The 23,554-nt window shown below is 45.8% G+C and overlaps 2 protein-coding genes across 7 annotated transcripts in view; one reads left to right on the top strand and one right to left on the bottom strand.

Moving 5' to 3' along the window:
- The window catches only part of Antp (homeotic protein antennapedia), a 382,224-nt gene that overhangs the window by 134,089 nt on the left and 224,581 nt on the right, over positions 1–23,554 (top strand). For 2 of the 3 annotated variants that reach the window (XR_013038422.1, XR_013038424.1), the window contains one exon: positions 11,988–13,976. The exons of the other annotated variant lie outside the window; for it this stretch is intronic. The gene's annotated coding sequence lies outside the window, so the exon portion shown is untranslated. Of the gene's footprint in view, positions 1–11,987; positions 13,977–23,554 lie in introns of those variants that run through there. 3 annotated transcript variants of the gene reach the window in all.
- LOC105664362 (uncharacterized) lies at positions 1,720–7,558 on the bottom strand. 4 transcript variants are annotated; one of them, XM_076532730.1, is made up of 5 exons: positions 6,471–7,558; positions 5,396–6,399; positions 5,140–5,290; positions 4,871–4,957; positions 1,720–4,765 (listed from the first exon to the last, which is right to left on the bottom strand). In XM_076532730.1, exons 2-5 carry the CDS (start codon positions 5,679–5,681, stop codon positions 4,321–4,323), a joined length of 969 nt encoding a protein of 322 aa, XP_076388845.1. In that variant the 5' UTR covers positions 5,682–6,399; positions 6,471–7,558; the 3' UTR covers positions 1,720–4,320. The 4 variants fall into 4 exon arrangements, with proteins under 4 accessions (XP_076388845.1, XP_076388842.1, XP_076388853.1 ...); XM_076532727.1 differs by having other exon boundaries at positions 5,396–7,558; XM_076532738.1 differs by having other exon boundaries at positions 1,720–5,074; positions 5,396–7,558.

Genomic DNA, 23,554 nt, shown 5'->3' with positions numbered 1-23,554 from the left:
GGTGGTTGCCCGGAGTGGGGAGACTTACGAGTTGCCCGATCGCCCGGCAGATCGCGCCCCCGTAGTTCGCTACGTCTTAATGCCGTACTTCATTTATCGAAGCCTTCTTTGCTCTCTTATCTCTCCACGACGAATCATCGTAGCCGAAGGGCCTCGAACGATTGCCTTCGACTCCGTCTCTCTCTCTTATTCTTTGCTTATTATCTTCGCTTTCGTTACACGCGCCTACTTTCTGTCGTAAATTCTCGCGCGAACGACCGGGAGCATCGTATCGGTGCATCTTGATGATTTCTGGGTAAATTCAAGGCGTCCGGTAGATTTATCTGTTGCCCGCCGCGAGAATAATTGGATTTTGAGGGACACGTGGTAGTGCGCGTTTCGAAACGTTCTCGCCTCTCTGTTCCGTCATGTTTTTGGACTAGCGACCGAGTGATTTTGCAGATTGTATTTTTCATTCGAGTCATAGATCCTGGTGACGTATATTCGGCTGCACCCAACGCGTTGTTTACTCCCTGCTCGCGGAAATTTGTCTTCCTGTCCCGTTCCAACCGGTTCAGTCGAACCAATACTGTATCGATAATCTACAGTAGAACCTCTGGCATCAAAAGTCCTTTCGGAAGTAGAAAAATAAACTTATAAATTTGAAAATTTGAGCGCGGATTCCCTCGAACGGGGAACTCCCCAAACGCGAACCATTTTGCTCAGTTTCTCCTACGCTACGATACACCAGAATTTGCGGTTTCTGCGCGCAAAGTTCTTTATATAATTTCAGAGTACATATTAGCTGGCGAAAAAAATCGTCTGTACAATGTCGACGGCGGCTATATACAAAAATTCGTAGTTACGTAAGATAATTTGGCAACGTCGCAGCACACAGCCATCACGTTGTAGCTCAGAGAGCAGGGCGGTGTGGCGTTGTATCGTGTGTTAGAAATATCCAGCCAGACGAAGCAAAGAGTTTTCTCCTTCTCCCTCTCAATCTGTGGCTAGCCAAGACCCGAAAAGAAAAGAAAAACGAACGGGGGAAAAAAAAGGCTATGGAAGCCTTAGGTTTTGTGTTGCGAGAGGTTCTCTAGTCAGGCCTGTTGTCCCGTTCTGCGACCCACACTACCCTAACCTCAAATCTGAAGTGGTAGGGGTCCAGAAAGACAGGGCGAGACACGCGGGAGTCGAGGAGGAAGGGAGAGAGTAAAGAAAAGATCGAGATGGCGTTACGATTCTCCGTTTCTCTTCTTTTTCATCGGTCGTCTCTGCCGCTCTTTCCCCGTTCGCTTCGTAGCCAAGGGGATTCTGGGAGTTTTTAGAGCGCGGCCCCTCATTGTTGTGTAAATGTGGACCAATGGCGCCGGCAGACGGGGCGCTGTTCACTTTTAAATGCTAATACCGCTTGTACAAAACCAGGTTTTGCGAAATTCGCGGCTTCCTTCGGACTGGAGGATCAACGCTCGCGGTTATTAAGCTATCACGACGCTCGAAAAAGCTTTTGTTTATGCTTGTTCATGCGCCTCACACTCCGAATGCATTACCGGACTTTGCGGCGATGTAAATTCAAACGATCCCTTCTGTTGTCTTTAAATCGCTATCTTATGCGCGAACGAATACTTTCTTTATCGTGCAAAATATGAAATTTTAAGCGGTCCATGCAATTTCTAGTATTCGAATTAATCATCAAATAGTACGAAAGAATTTCAGGATTGTAGGACTTAGCTTCGAAGAATCTCGTTAGAAACTTTTGTAGGTTTTATTTGTCTTCCCACGTTGTTTGTACGCATCGAAGACTGGTACTTGTAGTGTTAAAGTGTTTCACGACTTGTCGCGCGGTAAAAGAGCCGCGACAAACGTTTCACGAGCAGTTTTACGCCTTCTTCGTCGCGGCTGAAAAAGCACCGAGCGGTGTGCGCGCGTTGGATTTCTGCTACGTGTCTCGTGTGCGCGATTACACGGTTCGTTTAACGCGGCAAGAATGATCGCGTACGAGGTTGTCCATCAATTCCGGTGACCACACTCGCTTCATATCCTGTTCCGGGGACAAATAACACGCGGGACTTAATTAAAAGAATCGCGTAAAATCAGTCGAATAGGAATCGGTCGGTCGATTCGCTCGGCGTCGCTCGTTTCCAGTTTCGGACGGCTGCTTATTTATACAGACCACCCGGGAGCAAGATCGCGTTGAAATAAAGTGGTACGAGCTAAATGTTCCTTGACCACGCGCGATCGTGCTCGCGCTGTCTCTCTTTCTGGCTCGCGCGCGCGCTCGCTCGCTCACACGCGCGTAATAAATATCCTGCCCGGAATTTATCATTGTTCGCTTTGCTTTATCGCCGGACGAGATTAATGTCTTTATACGGGTCGCGAGGAACTTTCGTCATTTTTGTAGTTCACACCTTGACGATTGCTTGGTTACGGCAAATATTTTCTGCTACCAATGAACTCCTCGTTGTGCCAAGAATGTATTTCAGGTACTATCGGATAGATCTATCGAAACTTTTTACTCCGTTATATCTATGTTTCTTGTGGCGTGACTATTAATGAATCTAGCGATAATTACAATAAAATGCTTGTCACAGGTGAATTTCTGCGTTTTATCTGACAGTTTAACTGATTCATATATCTACGGAAAAGTTTATGTATGACAGAGATGCAATAATGTAAATAATTTATCACTATTAATAGTCGTATTCAATTGTCATTGATAAGAATGGGACGCTGCAATACTATTCATTCACGGTTCGTTGGTAGTAATACAGCATTGTTTTCTATTAACATGCCAGGAGTAAGCTGAAGTTACTCGAGACACTCATAAGCTATTATAGGTAGTGTGTACATACACAGATATACCATACCATATATCAAATTTCTAAAAAGCCGATAAAAATGTCGGACAAAATAGAAAATTGCAACAAGTTTCCATACCGAAAATTTCCAAATCGACACTTCCACAATATATCGGAAAACAAACATTTCCTGAAACTAACACATATGTCCAATGATTTATTACAAAAATATACTAGTAATATATAGATGAAGCTATTTTCATCTTGCTATTTATTACTATGTGTTTTTGCAGTATCTGTGTACCGAAATACAATTGTGTCCACACAACTGTCTATACAATATTTTTCTAAAAATCCTATTTATTTGATACTGATTCGCACACATCTGCGATGAAAGATGTTTCTCAAGCTTCCACAGTAACTTCTAAGCATATTCGGCTATAATAAACCAGGATCGACAGGGGACTACAATCACAATTCTCGCAATAAAAATGAACGAAGCAGTTCGAAACATTTTATAGCTCCGACAGATGTTCCATTCGCGACTTACAGCTAACGTTAGCCTCCATCGCGTCTTCGGCTTACAAAGATTCCTCGTGTAATGCGTTCATTGTATCGAGATGGAACCCTCGAGTGCATCAGCTTCCCCTACATTCACAGGCTCGTCACCAGTTTACACACAGTCATACCAAAATAACCGTCCTGAAGTGTAGCTAAAGTTCCAGCAAGCTTTCTTATGCCGGTGAATCGCGGTAGAAAGCCAAAGAACTTTACGAAGACGCGGCCAAGAGAATGAAGACGCTGGCTAATTGCGATACACTCGACGGGACACCTCAACTTTCCGCGAGGATGCACGTTGCTTAAGAAGTTTGAAAAAACCTGGGGAGCACTTTTATCCGTTTGCTGCATTTTCTACACAATGCAGACAAGTCTTTCGTTCGGCTCGGTGTATAGTTTTCAAATTAAAAGAATCTTCCAATATTTTCCTTAGGATATCTATAGACTGTCCACAGTCTTATTTAGTTCCTTTCTGCATTCTTCATAGCTTTCTGAAAAAAAAGGGATGAGAAAAGTCTTCCATACAGCTTATTCTTATCGGAAGGAAAGTTGGAGTGTACCTGTTTGTGTACAAGCAGTTAAATAAGTATAATTCGTTCCACGATACATTAAAAAGAAACGAGAGGGTGTTACTCTGAAGTACTTCACTTTCGCTGTTCTCCCTTCGTTATTATAACGTCTGAGAAAGTTGCGGATCCTTCGAATTACGGGAGGGTTAAACCGGGACTCGGTTACAGGTCCCCCTCGATCCCATGAGAGATTATTCTCGCATCAGCCTGCCGTTCCCGCGGTAAATTATTCGTTTTCAACTAAAAACGGACAATGGAATAAAAGTTTCCGGCCGAAAGTTTACGCTTCTTGGCCGCATAAATCATGTTGGCGCGAAGTAGCGCGAAAAAAGTTTGCTCGCCGGTGTGTACCGGAGGATGGTGGCAAAATATGAGAACTAATTGTGACGCACTCCTCGGGGAGTTGAATTCCAGGCTGGTTACTCGAGGGGTTGGAATTTTGAGGTGGCCGATATTAGGCTATCGTCTCCCCCGCCCTCCCTCGAGCGTCTAAACTTAAGGAGAAGAAGAAGCGGACGACAGAAAGCAAGGGACCGGCAGGCAACGTAGTTATATCCCGCGCATGTTGCCAGCAACGCCGGTGTGTTTTTCATTTTCTTTATATCACCCTTGACGCTCGTAAAACCATTACCCGTGACCAAGCGAACGCAACTTCTATATAAAATCGTATCGGTGTGCACACGTCCACAGCCAAGCGATCCACGTGGTCTTTGATGATACTGGAACTGCTTCCTTTCTTTCGCTTCCTCGTTTTCCCCCGGCTCTGCTTTCGCGAGACGAACCCAATTTCCTCGGCGACGGCCACCGTTCGACCCCTGCGAGTCTCTTCTGCCTAGCCAAACACCTCCTTTTCTGCAAGAGATTCTTCGACCAAATGATCTTTGGATTCCATTCGAGGTCGGACGATCGCTCTTCTGTTAGAAAAAATTATTACTTTCAAGGCTTTTAAACGTCTTCAAGAATACTTACATGTGGGCTACCTGATGAGAACCTACTGTACTTAACTGCAACTCATGTACTCTATGAAGTAACTTGCTGTATAGGAGCACAAACCACCTAATGACGAGACAAACCATTTGATAATGAAGAACTTACTGTACTTCTATGAGAACCTACTGTAACTGCAACTCATGTACTCCATGAAGTAACTTGCTGTGTAGTAGCACAAACCACCTAATGACGAGACAAACCATTTGGTAATGAATAACGCTCTATCCATCCGATGCACTCGATCATACCTGACATATTTGATTTCCCGAAATCGAAGGCGACCGTGAAGAGACTCCACATTCGTCATCATCCGGATAGACCTGCGTTGTACCCGAGTGCTATCGAAATACACGGCAGGACTCATTACACCAGCATATCGAGGCACTGGATCTTGATATCCTGATGTGTAGATAAGTCAGTTAGCGACTCGGTCTAACGCGTTCCAGCGTGGAACCTTTTTTGCGTAGCGCGCCCTCTTATTGCTCTCCTCTCTCTTTCTCTTACTCTTATGCTCACTCCCGGTGGGTGATTCATCATCGGCGTCGTCCTCTCTCCTTTCTCTGGCTCGGCTGGCTGGATGGTCCGACTGGCTGGCTCGCTCGGTTTCTGGCTTTCTGGCCCCTGGACCCCCTGTCTCTTTCTCTCTTTTCTCTATCATCCGCTCTTCTTTCCTCTCAGACCTATATACTCGTTTTACTCCTACACTGGAGCCGTACCAACATGCAGTTCTGGCTCCGCAGGGCGCTCTTTCGCGCTGTTGGCTTATTCCCGCACATTTCTCCGGGCACATCCTGGAGCCGCTGAGGTGGCTGTACTCGTTGCTTGAAAATTTCACTCCGATCTTACGCTTTAGTTCCTGTAATTTTCCTCGGCGTTCGAATATAGTCGCTCTTATTAGTACATTCTTCAACACCCTTTGAACAATCGTTTTGTGAGAAAAGATATAACACGATTTTTCAGTGTAAAAAGTAATGTTGAGATTCTTGTTGATAGGTACTTATAGAAATTTATTTTAAATGACAACATTTTTGAAGATGTTTCTCTTGGAACCTGTGTTGATCTTCATAAAGTTTGCTTGTTAATTCTTCTACTTTATTTTTTACTTCAAAGTATGTGTTATAGGACAGTTAGTGTTAAAAGATTGAAAAGAGAGCGTGCTTAAAATATTTCTTCATTATATTTTTGATTGATGTAGGTTGTTGCCAGAATAAATTTTATCTTCGTTAATTTCTTGTGCAGTTTCAAACATTGTAGAACCAAAGTATGAAGGCAATTTATTTAAAATTGCTTACAAGAACCTATCGTCAATACGCCGTCTTACATAAACGTGGTTTGACTTCTGCCCTGTCGGTTTAGGAAGTTGGCGAGATAAAAGAATATTTTTTCGTGTCCCCCTGCCTAGGCCTATGACTGTTTGAACAGAAGAAGCCTGCTTTACTTTTGGCATTAAGGATATCAGCACAGCCGTTCGATATATCGTGGGATCCCATCGCTTCGAAGCAAGATATCTGCACAGCCAGGTACACCCACTATAAGGGCGAGTACGTGTCGCTATAAAATATACGAAACGATATATTACCCGGCGATATCACTCTCCGGCACGAGGCGATACGGTCATATTTCGCCCGGGAACGCTTGGAAATGTTGCCCCGTGTCGGCGATGTAAACACTGCGGGGGCACGCCAGCCACGGACCCTTCTTATTTCCTCTTTCCTGATGTTCCCTCTCGTCGTCAATTGTCTCCATGATCAAATACGATGCTTTTCCTCGTTCTTCAATGGACGATTCAATTATGCGATACACGGAACCGTGTTCAACCTCTCTATGCTATGATTATTGATAGCATCGCGGGAACCAGCCTCCGCCGCAGCGTGTACTATGTCACACCGTTGATGCTTCTTAACAATGTTTCCGCGCTGGTGTGAATAGTTCTAGGTTCGCGGCAATTTTGCTAGCTTGTGTGAATAGGAAGGTGCGCTATAAAGGAACAGTTAAGTTTTATAACTGTTTGAACCTTGGTCATTTTTCCGCATACCCGAAATAGCTAGGTAATAAAATAACTCAGTTGTGAATCCATCATCGCACGATTCAAAGTTAAACTTTATTTCTTAGACCTCAAATTTTTTCTACTTTCTGAATCTCTACATTTCTAAATTTTCAAATATGTAAATTGTCAACTTTCCGAGCTTCTCAAATTCCTTTTATTATTGTTTTTTCGAATTCCCAAATTCTTCGGTTAAACTTATAGAATCCAACTATGGTCAAAATCTAACCACGCTCGTGCATGCACGCGTCGGATAGCAGCACGTTATATCGCCATTCGTTGTAGACAATATTAAATAAATTTCTTGGAATTTTCCACAAAGCCCCGATTATTCATACAGCCGTATCACGATCGGCCATCGAGTTCGATGGATAGACGAGATAACACGCTCGCCGTTGCGTGTTTCAAGTAAAACTAGTCGGTCCAGGGTGAAATATCGTGAGGCTTTGGAGAGCGGCACGGTGTCAGGAACTCGCCTAGAAGAGACCACCGTTGGTTAGGAAGGTGGGATTCCGGTAATTCGACGCATTCAAGAAGGAAGAAAGACCGATGGGAGTCGACTCGAGAGGAAGAGACACCGGGACTCGAAGCGGAAGCGAGAAGGATTCAGCGACGAAGAGAGATGGCGCGAAAGAGGGGCGGGGGGGCAAAAGTGGGTTGGGTATGGGGGATAGAGTAGGGGTGGGAGGGCGTTCCATGGCACCCTGCATGGGGTAGCTTGCAACCTCACGCGACACTAGAGCCATCTATATCCCCGGAGATTTATGAGTTCCTGGTGCAGCGGCTGCTCGCAGCAACTACACACCACGCAGTATCGGTCCGGTATGGTGTCGGTGCTGCCCCCTGTCGCGACGGGCGTGCTGTTGCCCCGCGGGGGTTACGCGCAATTCGCGCTCGTGCAACGTCGACCCGATAAAAAACTTGCGGCTCGATCTCAATCCGATGCTTCTGCGAATTTTCTCCTTCTACCCCTCCGTCTCGCGCCTCTTTTTCTCGATCGCTAATTCTCCTCCTCTCTTTCTATCCTTTCGACCTGAAATATCGATCATCGTATCCTGTTTCTTTCGCTTAGACTGCGGATTGAAATTTCACGGCGACGTGTTCGCGATCCATTTGCCTTCTTCGATTTTTCTTTTACGGTCGTTCGATAACCTGTTTCCGCGTTTAACGCGAATTCGTTCAACGGCGCTGGAAAACTGATGTAGAGTTCATGTAACACAGTGCACCGAGCTGAGCTCTTGTAATTTAGAATGTGACTGCTATCAACAATTGTACCATAAAGACAAAACTACTTGCAACGTACGGAATACATTTGTCGCTTTTTCGCTATGCAATCAGAGCCAAACTACTTTTAGCAATTTTGCAGGACTCGCCTTGCAGCGAGTGAACAATATTAGTTTATATTTTCAAAATGTGTATTTTCACATAGAAAGATAATGTCTTCTATAATGTTGCTCTTCTACTAATCATATGTCGATTACTGCCAAGATATAATTTTCGACTCTGAACCCTAAACTCATAGGGTCAACTGCGTTTCCTTTCAACGCATCAAATGGAGATACATTGACCACAGGAAACCTTTTCTTCGAGAAATGTCTCCTCCTAAATTCGTATTTATCGCATTTCGTGAGACTTACGACTTCGCTATATCTCTGCGAAGATTATAGGTAGCAGTCCATTTAATTCCCGAATGCAAGGTGTTAAAATACTAAAGCATCTTATTGAACGATAAAGTGATTTGACTTGTTCGATTCTCGAGCGAAAAGAAAGGGGGCAAGATAGCATCTCGTTCAAACAAAGATCCCCTCGAGTAAAAGAGGTGGAGGGAAAAAAAAGAGGAAGGTAGGTAATCGGCATCGATGTGAATCGTTGGAAGGAAAGGAAGGGAAAGGCCACTCGTAAGTCGAGATTTTTCAAGTGCCCCCTCGACGCAGCCGTCCATTCGCGCGATATCCTGCAGGGGTATCTGATGAAAATAGCGAGAGTGGGGTTTAACCCGTAGTGGTACCGAGGGTACGGGAACGACGACAACGATATGAGTACCGGTATCTACCTACCTATGCTTCTGCTCTCCAACCCAAACGCCCCACCCTCTTGATGCGGCCGGTTTACGAGCAACCTGTGGTAACGAGAGCGATAGATAATAACCGCTCCGTGCTCAACCCCATCCCCTTTCCTCTTCCTCTTCCATTCTCCCTTCCCTTCTCTCTTTCCGTCTTCCTTCGTCCCTTAGAAAAACCTCGCTGGACCCTCTCGCACCTGCATATTACCTTCGCTTATTTTCCCCGATTCGCTCCCGCAATTTTTCTCACCAATTTCTCCTTGCTTCGAAGCTTGCTGATTTCCACATTTGGCAACTTGGACATTTGAAATATTTTTGCAATGAGTAGCTTACCAATTTATTTAATAGGTGTTTTGAAACTTGTTGAACAACTACACAAATTATAATTCAGTGATAAATATTATGTGGAAATGAATAAATACATCTTAAAGAGGTAATACATCTCGCATCTCCATCATCTTGAAATATCTTGTCAAAGTCCATATTCTGCATACCACCTTCCTGTACTCGTTCAGTCTTATTTTTAAAGATATATCTATAGAACACAATTGCTACAACTTCTGAGTTATAGCACAGTACATATTATACTTTAATCTTCATACCCATAGTACAATCGTAACTGTATCTATGTCCATCTTAATTAAGAAGTAATCGAAAAACGTATCAGTATGAAACGATATTTTGTGGCCTTCGATGTCCAGAAAATAATTGTATCGCTCGCGAACAGGGAAATATTTCAGTAAGGTTCTTGTAGCAAGTGTAAGAACGTACCGATCAAGATGTCAGGGGAAACGAATCGAGCAAGAAATCCGGGAAATTTATTCAAAGAGACTGTCGAGTGGAACCGCCCTACTGGAGACGTTTGTTTGTCCGTGGCTGTATTTCATTTTTGTCGTAGTTTGCTTTTCGGCCTAGAGACACTTCGCCTTCGTCCCGGCTCTTTGCGAGCAACCGGCTTGCCAGGGCCGAGTTTAACGTACATACATTCGTACACGAGCGTTGCTCCTTCGCGCGCATTTATCAGGATTTCCGAAGGAAGCTGAAGTTTTTAAGCCGCAATAAATTTCCGTTCCGTGTGCCTTTACCGTCGCGAGTCTAACGTTGCTTAAAGCTTGCAAAAACCAAAAGCACGAATCTCGATGCGTCCATGACCGAAACAACTATCTTGCATTCTCGACACACCTCCAGCTCAACGAAACGAGTATTTATTTCCAAAAACTGGTATTTCTGAAATTTTTCAAGATTTTGCACCGTCAGCTATAAATTTATACAACCATTTTCGTGAATCTTCAATCTTTATCTTGCTGAAGTATCAACACTATCTTATTGTATGAATCTGAGGGTCTTCAGAAAGTACTTACATAAATCTTCAGTTATTAATTCGAATATAAGTTGGATGAGTGCCAAAGAGCCGTCTCAGTCGATATCAAAAATATTAATGCAAGATTCATCGTTTCAATAAAACAGCAGTGTCCACACTCTTCAAACGTAACATTTTTGATGGACAAAACTACAAGTTTTGTATCGAAGTACAAGTTTACATTTTGACAAGAACAAAAATATCCGAAGGAAGTAAAAAGATATTGCGAGAGGAGTTCGCTGGACGACGAAGGGAATCGGTCAATAGGATCGAAAGAAGCAACTCCGAGCCATTGTCGAAGATTCGAGGCGAAGATATTCAGAGGCGAGCGAAAAGAAGCGAGTTGTATAAGCAGCGGGATTGAACAGTTGGCGCGAGTTTGCGGCTGTAAAATGTGCCGACCTTGCCAAGTGCTTGGAACATCCTCTCCTTCGCTTTTCCGTTTCTTTATCCGCTTTTGTGACGACGCAGTCCAGGGCGTAAAACTTTATCGAAAACTTTGTAAAAATATGTGATGTGTACTTTGATATCTCTGAATTGTTTATTTTATTTTTTGAATATGAATAAAGGACTATACGAGAAGGAGTCAAATGTCAAGAAAGAAGACGCTTCGGTTCAACGCCCTGTCATTTATGGAGAGGGTGTTTTAACATTTACCTCTATCTTGCACCCACTTATTTCTGAGATATAAAAAATACTAGTGCAGGTGATTGAACCTTGAAGAATGCCTCAACAAGGAAAATAACGTATGGCTAGATAAGAAAATTTGCCACTTACATAGTTAATACCATATTCTGACGAATCGTTATCAGCAAATTGAGGATGCCAGGAATGCACAGGCTGTCGAAGGCACCTTTACAAGGGAAGATTAAAAGGAGGTATGGGCAAGAAAGGAGTAGTGGTTGGCTGGCAGCGGATTGGCAATCCGCTGGCTCTGGTGTCCTGCTATTCCTCCCTAAGACCTTCCCGACCCAACCCCTTTCGCTCTTAACGCGACCTATCGATATCCCGAGATACAGACACCATCAAGCACCGGGCTCAACGTGCGTGTGCCCGGACAAGGCACCACGTGCATTCATCCCATTACAAAAGGAGCTGAACCAGCTCCGGACGACCCGACCCCGTCGTGTCCCCGACACGTTCAACATATGAACCTACGTAGCCCCCGAGAGAGGAACCTTGAAACGGCGCCATCGCTCAATTCACCATCTTCAGGAACGGATGGGTCTCTTCTCTATTTTTTCCTTTCTTAATTTTCACGACGGAAAGTTTACGGTTGAGGCGGTGGAAGGAGGAACACGTCCTAGGTTTAATTCGTACTCAGGGATTCTATGGAGGTTTTGATAGACCGAAAGATAGACGATACTAGTTTCACGCGTGTTATGGTGGATTGATATCAATATTCTATTTTTACTTGTGTGTATCTTCTAAGGGTGCCACTGATGGTATTATAAAAAGCATGCATGTTATATCCCAATGTCATTCCCCAAAAAACTACCTTGTAATATATTTGCGCTTACGATTAATCGACACAGATCTTATCATTGCGAGAAAAAGCAAAGGTTCGGTAGGCATAGACGCGCATCTAACCTAACCTAACCTAACCCGTACATTCTGATTTCTGTTTCAGGTGAGTGGCAGGTTGCATCCACTGTCTCTGTAATGCCAAATAGATGGTCGATGTGCGTATCTGTCGATCGTCAATTTATCGGTTGCGGCGAATCGGATGCTGCACCCGGTGAGTGACGAACCCGCCTCCCGCTCCCCTGCGCCAGCACCACAACCACCACCACCAACCCCACGGAAACTCCTGTAGCTCACTTTGACCAATATTCCTGCAGACCAATCAGTATCCAAGTGCACAGAGAGACGTTCGTACAAGCCTGGTATTGTCGTAGTTGTGCCCCCTCCCAGACCCTCTTGCTCTCTCTCTATCTTGTAGTTTCTGCTTAGCGTGCAGTAGTGTGTAGATAGAGGGGGTGAGTTATAGGAGTAAGCCAAATTCTTACGGACTTTTCTGTCGCGTCCACGAAACGGACGGGAGACAAACGCGGAAAGAAACGAAGAATAAAATCGAGAACGTGCAAGAACCCGGGGCTTGTTCCGGTTCGTCGTTGTTTCGTTTGTGTGGTGCGATGCGATAAGGGTGCGCGCGAACTCTCTGAAACCTAAATACGTAAACGAAAAGGCTAAGAGATAACTAGTAAGTTAACGCTTGGGAAGCGAGGAAGTATCCTCGAGGGTCGACGCGAAGGATCGTCAAAGAGAGGGGGGGTTTCGAATCAATGTAGCCACGCGTTTCCCGGTGACAATTATCATTTCGCGCCTAAATTATGTACAAAAAGAAGATACTCCTCTCCTCTATTTTTTTGTTCGTTCTCTTAGCGTCCTTCCGTTTTCTCGCTCGTCGATACGACCCTTCCGAAGCGTGTCATGCTACGACTGCTGTTGATGTTATGTTTTTGTTAAATTTTTTTTTAATTATTATTATTATTGTCTGCGGAACGACACCAGAACACGTTTCTATCGTGGCCGCGTTTCGAGTACGACCTCTCGCCGAGAACAAGGCTCTAGCGAATTGAAGAGGTTACGTCGTTGAACCGGTACACGATAGGAACGTGTTACTCTCGATCGGTACAAAATATATATGTTGATGTTCGATGATTTTGTTAAATATTATATAGAAACATTTATGCGACGCGTCGATCCGTTCGCGCCTGCTGAAAGAGGGCGCGAGGCCGACGCGTTCCTCACGAGTCGAATTGTAGCTTTTTATTTCGTATAATTCGAGATTCATTTTCACTCTCTTCTGTTTCTTATGCTGTTCGTTTCAATCCTCGACCTACTCTCTATTTATCTGTCCATCTCTCTCTCTCTCTATCTCTCCTTCTCTCTTTCTCTCTCACGTTCGATTCGTGAAGGAAGAGAAAAACAAAAACGATAGACTCTACGAACAAGAATATTACATTGTACGTACCTACCTAGTACCTATAGACGCCTACCCAGACACGAAGTGTACGTGTGGCGCTATCCTAAGGCAGTAACAACTATTCTAGTTAATGAATGTATACGAATAGCCGCTAAGAGACACGCAGGAAGTAATAGGTAAACGCAGTATTTCTAAGAGGAATGTAATGTTAATAATTATTTATTTCGTGGATCTCGGAGATACGGGAAGAACAACAAAAAACAGTAAGGAAATTGAAAGGAAAAGAAGTTTTTCGTCGCCTCTTGTTTATGCTGTTACGCGCGCGCGTTGTGTGTGTAGGCCTGCTGCGTTTAAAGGGGCAGTAGCCGTGCGTGTGAACCCCGTGCGTAGCGGACATTTTGCGTGAACGTTTGCAAGATGGCGGAAAGGGAAACAGGAACAGCGTCCTCTTTTGTAACATATTAGGGTATCGATTGTTTACCAATTTGGATCCTGATTGTATGTAACCCGCGAGAGCGACCAGGGCCGCACCTGCTGCCTATCGCACGAGCCTTGTAAACGCGAACAGATTTGTTAGGGGCGGTTGCTGTTCTGAACGCTATTGTAATATTACCTTGATTATACGATTGCTAAGGTAAAAAAGAAAAAAAGGAAAAAAAAAGGAAAAATAAATGCGATATGTAAACTTGATCATACGTCTTTCGCTTTTTTGCCTGCGGCCCTGGTCCCTTACCGACCATCCATCTGCAACAATCAAATCCTTTATTCCTTCTTTCGCCCATCCGTGTTTGCTCGATATCTTGTTTCCTGTCATCGTATGCGCCATTATTATTTATGCAAAATTACACTTTTATTCGCGATGCATCATACTATCACCATTTTATAAAATCTACGAACGTTGTCCAGATAAAAGTCTTAGTTATACACCGTAACGCTTTCTTCACACGTCTCGTGACAGGTGCCCCATCCAGCGATTACGAAACGATGTACCGCGGTTACGTAACGACGACGGAGGGTGGTCGCTATAAATCCGGGAAGCAGGCTGACTTAAGGGTAGTTGGTAAAACGAGCAAGATATTTCGCGTGGAATCGTTGTCAATTCCCTTGGCCGATAACCGCGTCGGTGTCCACGCTGTGGCTGAACGTGCAACGGTTGCTTTACGACGCTTAAGCCGCGGGTAAGGCGCCCTTTCGGTGGCCCCGACTCGATGTGGATCCGCCTTAACGGGCATTGCGTTGATCCAGGGTCGAGCTTTCTACGACAGCCCATAAGTCTCGCGATGCTCCGAGATATTAATATGTTATTGCGGAAAGACGCCCTCATGAAAGTCGACAAGGACTGGAAAAATATGTCCCGCGCGTCTCGACGTCGTCGTCGTCGTCGGAGGGGGGTGGTGCTCGGCAGTTCACCCTATACCAGGAACGATGCTAGGCAAGCCGACTGCCGCTGGTCTCTTATACACCCACACGCCCTTGTTACCGTCCTGCAGGACCCGGGGTGTGGTCGGGGTAGAATTCAGCAGACACCATTTGTATTAATGAACCGCCCGACAATGGTGCACGCTCGATGAATTATGTACCTACGTTCGAACCCGAACGAAACGCTGCCCACCACCGATCTGCTTGCCTCTACTTTGCTACTGACCTCGCGCACCCTCTTTGACGGCGAACTACCCCCTCCTCCACTTTTAACCGCCTCGCGAACTTCTCGTAATCCGTCATTATGATACCGTCTTCGTACTGCTTTGCCTGTTTCGTTAGGCGTATACGTTGTTCTGCATTTATAATGCGTATCTTGAGAAGAAATTTCGAGTCCTGACTTACCGCGCTCCGCGTGTGTGCTCGTCGCAACGATCTAGCGGTGATATAGGTAAACGTTAACGCGGCATTGTAGCTTAACAGGGTATACGCCGATCCAAGCGTTCGCGAAGCACAGTTAGCAATTTATCGATACTTTGTAAATGGAAATTTTTCCGATTCGGAAATTGGAAAATTCGAGGGATAATTGGGAATTTGGAAATTTAAAAATATGCAAAGTTATATCGAATTTTAAAATTCGAGATATATACCACGGCTCTACATGCTTTATCAGACATCGTAGATTAATTCCATGCGAATTCGATAAGGTTTAAAAATTGGAGGAAATAAAATCACGACGAGCACGGTAATTTCCCGAGTTGTAGGGTCTTCGAGATTTCCATCAAAGATGGAAAGCTCCGTCTGCGTAAGCGCGACCCATTACCGAAAGACGTAGCGAGCATCCATCACGGCTTGGCGCGGATAAAACGACCGCTTTACTTCGGATTACAGGGGTGCAATTTACAGCAGACGCGAGAGCACCTGTTCGTTCTTGAAGAAATGGAAAGGTGGCGAGGCTGCGCGGAAACCAGAGGGGTAGCCTTTCAGGGGTGTGGGAATAGCGTGCCTCGCAAACGTTGCGGTAATTGAATCCCACTAAGACCACCCCCCTGCCCTTCTATATAGGTGCACCCGCTTAAACGTATAACTTCTCCCCTTTGTCGATCTTCTTTCTCCGCTGTTCTCCTTCGCCGTTTCTTCTTCGTTACATTCCGAACAATACATCACTCCTTGAGGTCGGACCAAAGAATATTCTCCTAGAACCAAGAACTTGGTTGCTGTAATCGTGATTGGAAAATATTTTGGAACAGAATATTATATATAATACAGTATAAAAATTAATACTATAGCACAGATTTTACACTCGTGTAAGATATTAGGGTCGATTAGTATCCATTCGGTAATTATTGTGCTTCCAAACGTTATAACTCTTGTATCAAACAACGAGCACATTCTCCCCACTGTGCTCCACTTGTCCTACATCAAACTTCCAAAAACACGGCACGGAAGATTCGCAAGAATGCAGAATTAGCAGCGCGCCTCGCGTTCTCTAGAGCAGACATCTTACCTCATCTAGCTATAGATGAACACTAGCGTGCTCTACCCTCATATAATTACTCGAGGCTCGTCCGTTCGCAGCTCGGCTCCGAAGCTCACGTGCTCGCTCGTGTTCGAGCTTAAGCGTATTCCGACCGCGTACTCTTCCGGTGTGTTCTCGCAGGGTGGTGGTATCCTTCGTGTTGCGAGCGCGTATCTTGCTCGGTAGCCGCGGGTACGGGGGGATGCGGAGGGGTCCGTCGGAGCAGGGGATGCTCGCGGAAAGAGAGGGGTTATTAGGCAACGCAGCACCTCATCCCTCATCCGCGTAACCGCACCGCAGCGTGTATTATGTAACAACACGGAAACGAACTGCGGCCCAGCCGGTCGGTCGAGACGCGTTGGGAAGCGTCGTTGTGCGTTGTTTGCCTCTCCGTTGTTTTGCCCTCCTCCTCCCTATTGCCCCTTGGCTGATATTACACGAGGCGCTAACAACACGGCCACGTTCGAAATAAGCGTTCGCTGCTCGTAACTCACGCTCGGAACGTGTCATTTTTCTTCCTCGCAGATTCGCGTTCTTCTTCGTCTTATTGCGTCGACGGTCCGTCATTTTTCTTCGAGGTTGCCGCCATGCGTTATCGATTTCGTGGACCACGCGACCGGTAATTTTCCGCGGATCGGCAGGCTTTCCTCCGCGCGATGTATTTTTACCAGCCGGCTTTCTAATTTCGTGCCGACGACTATAAAAATGTCGAGGCTGACGCACGAGCTCCGTTTCCGAGTAACGGCTACCAAGATAACGCGGTTCCTTGCACGTCCACCACGGCCCGCTCCGGTGTTTTCCGTGTAAATACTGAAAGAAACTGACATCACCTGCCAGACGCTTTGATCTGGCTGTCCGGGCAGTTAAGATGTCAGGGATTCTTATTAAAATAATTTAAGCGCCTCGAGACCGACTACTCCCGCTTCCACGAACTTGCTCCCGGTGCACGTTCCGGAATCGTCGATGAGGAATTCGACTCGTTACTTTTGGTTAGTTAACCCACGGCTAAGTAATCTTCATTCGTGCTCCTCTCGATTGGTCGTTATCTCGTTATTTTTGCATCTTCAACGTCGTTTTTCAACTTTCAGCGAATGAATTGCATTTTAGTTACGCGAGAGTAAATGAACTCTGCACTCTCGATGGACGAATGTTGCGTGTGCCAACTTTTCCGACGTCGACGAGTTTTAAATTACGTAAGAGTTATTTCCTTTGCACGTTATCAAACTTTTGCATAAGGTTCGATTAATTCGATGTAATAGATTTCTTGAACTTTTCGATAGACTACGTGAATATGTAATTTGATGAGGATGTTCATGAACAACGTCGGAACGGTTTTTGGTAGATGTGTAAATTAGTTCGGCGGTTTTGTATTGATTTGCTCATAAATTATATTCATACTTCAATACTTCCACTATATTACGATTTGAATAGGCGTTATTTACGTTTACCAAACATCCACTGATTTATCGGTCAGTATAATATCCACAATTAATTTCCTGATGACTTAACTCGTACATTAGGCCCTGCGATCTTTTTATATTATAGTTAATAAACATTTTACACTATTCTTTTCATAATGAGACATATTTAAGAAATTCTGTATAAAATCGCACAAAAGAGGGTGAACGACTGTTTATCGGTGAAACGTAGACGTATAAGATTTTCATCATTGGTGATCGTAACGTTATCGTAGCGATAATTTGCGCAGCTCTCGTTAACGTACAAGTTACACGCGTACGTTGTCAACCGAAGTACCGGTTGCAGAACATGCTTACTCGGTTCGATACAATCGATACACAGTCATTACACCGGAGGGTCCTTTACCGATTACCCGAATTCACCGATCGCAAGATTCCAGGGTCGGGCTTGAAAAATTAGCGACTATTAATCCGGATAGAAACCGATGTAGTCGATAGCAGCTGGACCACGTCGTTGTCTTGGACGGGGTTGTCCAACTAAGGAATAATACAAGCGTGCTACGAAGAGGAGACCGACCTACCCCTTACTATCCGCACACCCGTCGTCCGCAGATAAATCTTCCCGCCCTCTAATTGGCCTTCCCTCCATTTCCTCGTCCCCATACCCTTGTTCGACCTATTCCTTCTTCTCTTCTCCACCTCCCGTCTCATCCCTTTCGTTCCTTTCGCCTCTCCCTTCTGTCTACCTCTCTTCGTGGCTCTCGTCTCATCTTGGTTCCTGCTTCCCACTTTCCAGGCTGGGCACGGCTCCAGGAAACGTTCTCACCCTACGTATCGAGGGCTGTACACCCCCTCCTGCCCTTCTGTCTCACTCATCCACGAGACTCTCGGTTCGCATCCAAGCCGGCGAATTATTAGAATTATTAGAGACGTTATATTGGCCGCAGAGTGTCCGTTACACCGCCAGAACTCAATTATGAATTAAGTTATCGGAGCTACGCCGTCGCGAGATGTATTTCAACCCCTTCCGGTTACCGAGATCCTTCTTGCTCGCCAAGCAATTTTAAGGCGAATACTGATCACGTGCGACACACGGACACGATTGATGACGATGCTGCGCGCCATTGCCAGAGATACGGGGATATTTGTGGACTTTAGTTTCTCTTACGTCGTAAATCGTCTTTCTTCCGGCGAAGAGAAACCGTTGTTGCAGTTTTCCGTTCGGTATTTATCAACAATCGTTGCTTGGTCATTTTTGTAATTTTATTAAATTACTGAATCAAAACTGTCTACTGTGATGATATCATTTACGAAGAACAAGAAGGATTTTAATAGAAGGGAAGTTATGCAAACTATTGGTTAGTAATTTTCCAGTATCCCAAATTTCGTGGATATTACTCGCAAGGTGTCGTTGGCATTTAAGGACCGTTTCTTTTTACTCCCGACAGGGGGCCACGAGAAAGAGGAAATGGAGCATGTCCGCGATTTACCTGGCAATAAAAGTTGACCTCGAGCCGTCTTGTATTTCGTGAAGTCACCACAGTGTTTTTATCTTGTCGAGATTCATTGGGCGATGGTCTGTCTGAAAACCTTGAATTTTGAATGCCTCCTATGTTACAAAGAAAGAACTCGAACAAGAAAATTGTTCAATTCCCTATTCTTCTTTATCTCTACGCACTATTTTTCGTACACTGTCTGATCAAATAACTGTATAAAATAATATTTATAAAAGAACACCATGAAACAAGATATCTAATAGCTCTCAACGTGAACCAAAAAGCAAACTCATTACAGTAACATTTGAACCAAAAATTGTACAGTGATATGAGATGTATAAAATTAATTTGAATTAAAAAATATGAACAAACACCAGAGGAATAACAAGATATTTAGGAAATCGTACCTGTTACGTAACAAAAGCGCCACAGAGTGTAGTCTACCTGAGCATACGCGTCGACCTTGGGCCATTAGCGTTAAATTAGCTTGATCCTCGTCCTTCCCGTTAAGCACGAGTGCAAAACCTCGTGTCGGCAGTTCGAGGGTGCTGTTTGAAAACCGTGAACCTGGAAACGGGCCATGCACTGTCTCGAGGGTGGACGGTGTTCCCGAAATTGTAACAATTCTTGACCTAACGGGACACGTCGGTCGAGGATGTTTGCGGAAACGTCGCCGATCGGTCCCGTCACGCATTAGCTCTTTTATCTTGCTAGAAAAAAAACGGCATCGCATTGTCCCAGAGGAATAAAGGCGAAACAGAGGTCGGGACCGAGGCCCACGCTCTATTTGCAGCGTTGCGTGGAACCAATGAAGGACATCGTAAATCTAGAGCAACCCGGGTGGTAGCTTTTTGCCGGCTCGTTTCTTCGTTTGCGTTCGTTTTTTTCTTCTCGGAATTACGCGTCGAATCTGCCGACGAGAAAGAAGGGACGGAAGAAATATTCGTCTCTTCGATGCCGAATCTTCGATATCAGCGATTCAAGCACATTTGTGATTTGCGTTTAAAGCAAGATAATGCTTGGCAAGTGAAAAATTCTCAAATTTGATAGATCCTCTACATTTATAACAGATATTTTGATTCGAGTGGAATCTAAGATCTAAGCGAATCGAACTAGCTATGAAGAAATTTTGCGGACTACCGGACGTAATTCCTTGCATTTAAGGCTCCGGGCAACAGAGTGTCAAAGACGTAAAAGACTCGAAGAACAATGGCGGCTTAGAGCGACGGTGATTAAGAGGTCGTTGCGATTCAGGCGAAGCTTCGGTAGGAAATGATGAACGGGGTCGAGAATGGCAGATGAGACGGCGCCTAGCACGTAGCCAATCCTGGCAAACTCGACACAGGGGAGCAGGTTGAAAAATAAGCGGAATTTCACTCGCCCCCGGGATAGGGAAAAAAGAGAAGAGGCGAGAAGAGAAGCTGCGGCGATTGCGAAACAAAAGGCACGATAATTGTAGTCGGCCCCGAGGGAGGCAGCAGTAGAGACAGAGAAAGAGCAGCGGCGAAGGGGATGGAGGCGTTATATGGCGGTCGTTCGTAATAAACTCGAAGAAGCGGCACGTTAATTTGTAATCGCTTTTGTGGTTGGCTGATGCGGTCGCGCCTCTATTGAGTGGTGGTTTCCGAGCGTGGAAAAGGGCTGCGAGTAGAGGCTGCTGGGGTAAAACCGTGATGGTTATGCAGATCGACGAAGGGGTGCTATGGTATCTGACAACGGTATAATATAACTCGCCCCGTTCACGGCTAACGTAGAAATAAAGGCCAACCCTTTTGGCGGGGCAGCGTTAAATAATTTCCACGGCATGGCCGCGTGGACCGTGACGAAATTCGAATCCGCGAGCGAGACGCGCGTGGTTCGTCACGCCGCTACTCTCTCGCGCCTCTCGCCTACGAGAGTGGTCCCCCCGTTACCTAAACCCCTAACCGGTGCGCCTTCTTTTTTTCGCCCGAGAGGCCGTTGGCGAACGGAGGGTTCGAGACGGCAGTCTGCCAAGGATCGGAAAGCAGAAGAAATTTTCCGTCGGCGACGGGAGGCCGCGTTTCCGCGTCCGTTACGGGCGGAGGGACGAAACGCGCCGCGAATACAACGCGTCCCCGCGAAAGAAGGTGGTGGAAGGGGGAGCGAGACGGGGAGGAAGCGATATCGTTCGACCGATAGAAACGGTGGAGTGGAAAAAGGAAGAAAAAGGTGAAGCCGGCAACAACGTGTACGTGATGTATTGTAGCATCGAGCATTCGAGCATCGAGAGGAGGCGACTTCGGCGGAGGAAAAGAAGGAAAGCATGGAGGAGCAAAAGAACAGCCGTCGCTGGAGAGCCAGAGGGAAGAGACGGAGAGGGAAGACGGTTTTACCGTCGAAGGTAGAACGAAGAGGACGATCGTGGACGGGGTAGCGAAACTACGCTCGCGCTGGTCGGCGAAGAAGGAGGAAAATAAGGGGTAGCTCGGCGCCGCCGCCCCATGCTTGGCTTGCAAACTGACTTCCGTCCTCCGTGCGACTATTCAGACGCCGTTGGCGTTTTTACCGAGGCGAAGTCCGACGGTGGAAAAAAAAGAGAAAGAAACGAGAGGAAAAAGGGAAGGAGGAGAACGAAAGGAGCGGTAGGTGGAAAGGAATAGGAGAGGAGAGATATATAGAGCGTGGAACTCTAGCTGGAGAGCTGACTGGTCGGGTGCTAGAGCCCGCGTTTCCTAGAGCCAGCTAGCTCCGGCTGTCCTAGCTAGCTCGGCGAAGCTGCCAGCCGGTCCTCGTCCCGTGTACGCCGGCTACGAAAGACCACCGAGTCTATAATATATCTCCTGCCTTATCTGCCGCTCGCTGTTTACTGCCCGATAGACTCCGCAGATAGGAGGACCCTGCATCACCGCCTCGCGAGAGAGCCCAGTCACTTACTTTTATATATGTTGTTACTTACGTCAGGGAGCACGCGGTAGGGAATTCGTGAGACAAGTTGGAAAATGCTGATGGCCGACCAGAGATACGAGGGACCAGCGACGCCCGTCGCCGACGCGGCTCGACGCGTCCGACCTTTAGGCCTCCTTCTCGGAACCCCCTTCTTATGCCGTGGAAAATGATTTAAACGCACCCAAAGCGACGTATCGCACCTCGGATTCTTAGCGTTCGTTTCCCTCGTCCGGGGAATGTCACCTCTCGAATGTACCGTCTATGGCGAACGGAAGATAATTCGACCTTCGAGACGAGTGGAGGACGAGACTTTGACATTGCTCGGAACGTTTGAAATATTACGGCGTCACATAGATAGTTTGCAGAATAGAAGGAAGAGAAATGGTTTCGATATGTGGCTGCTCTTTATGTACGACAATGAGTAGACGAAATTTATCAACTTAAATATTAGGTAAAGAAAAACCAACTGGGGACTATGTTTCACCCCGATGTACGAAATATCCTTTTCCGCAATTTCTCTGCCTCCTAAGAATAAATTTAAGACTTCACCGTACTAAAATGACGAGTAGTCGCGAAAGTTCAGCCGCTCGTTGAGATCGGTCTAGTCGGTTCGGTTTCCACCTAGCGGCGTCGCGATACAATCGAACGCCGTCCACGGGACTCTCGGGTGCTCGCAAATAAAGAAAATGAGGGGGGAGAGGTATCAAAGATACACAAGGAGAAGGCGAGCGAACGATGGTCCTCGTACCGGAACTTCCTTCCTTCCGCCGACTGATCGACGAGCCAAGTTTTCTCGTCTCTCAGATTTGGGTCGGGATCCTTCTTTTCTTTTCTTTTCTCTTCCCTGTCTTCCTGCCGTTCCCGTTCGACCCTCCTCCTCCCCATCCCCTTCCTCGTCCTGATTTTCGACTCGGCTTCCGACGCGACGCGGGGTCCTCGGTAATTTCGAGGCAAGTTTTTCTTGCTTTCTCGACGCATCATTCGGAACCTCATGAAAGTTTGATGACGAAAGCAGAAGTTAAGAAACGGGAGGAAGCCGGGACGCGACGTTTCGAGGTGTACCGGTGCCACGTTTCCGTGGGACGAAAAGAAACGGGGCTTCGCGGAAAAGAAATCTCTTACGCCCGGGCAACTCGTATAACTTATCAGCGGGGCAAGAAACGCGGATTTCGTATTCCTGTATAAAGACTGCCTTTACCGTTCTCTCTAATGCAACTTCAAACTGCGCTTACGAATGATTCATTGATCGCCATTTGCATCGCGTTTAAGCGCGATTTCGACGATTCTAATTAAACGGCCCCGTTTCGATTTCTTTGCCCGCGCAGAAATGACGTTTCGTACGTCCTCGGAAGCTGGTCCCGCGAGATAAATCGATACTTCACTGATGCTGCATCATTTTTGCCAGCCATCGATCTTCTCATCTTTTTCTTACTTCATTTTGATACGTGCCTCGCCGTTTTAATTCATTTGTTTATCATAGAATGAAGACAAATTTGTATTTTAATTTTT

Source organism: Megachile rotundata, chromosome 1, assembly GCF_050947335.1.
Source record: "Megachile rotundata isolate GNS110a chromosome 1, iyMegRotu1, whole genome shotgun sequence".
NCBI classification, from domain to species: domain Eukaryota; kingdom Metazoa; phylum Arthropoda; class Insecta; order Hymenoptera; family Megachilidae; genus Megachile; species Megachile rotundata.
The sequence above is the reverse complement of the archived record's forward strand: the minus strand, read 5'-3'. Positions and strand labels throughout refer to the sequence as shown.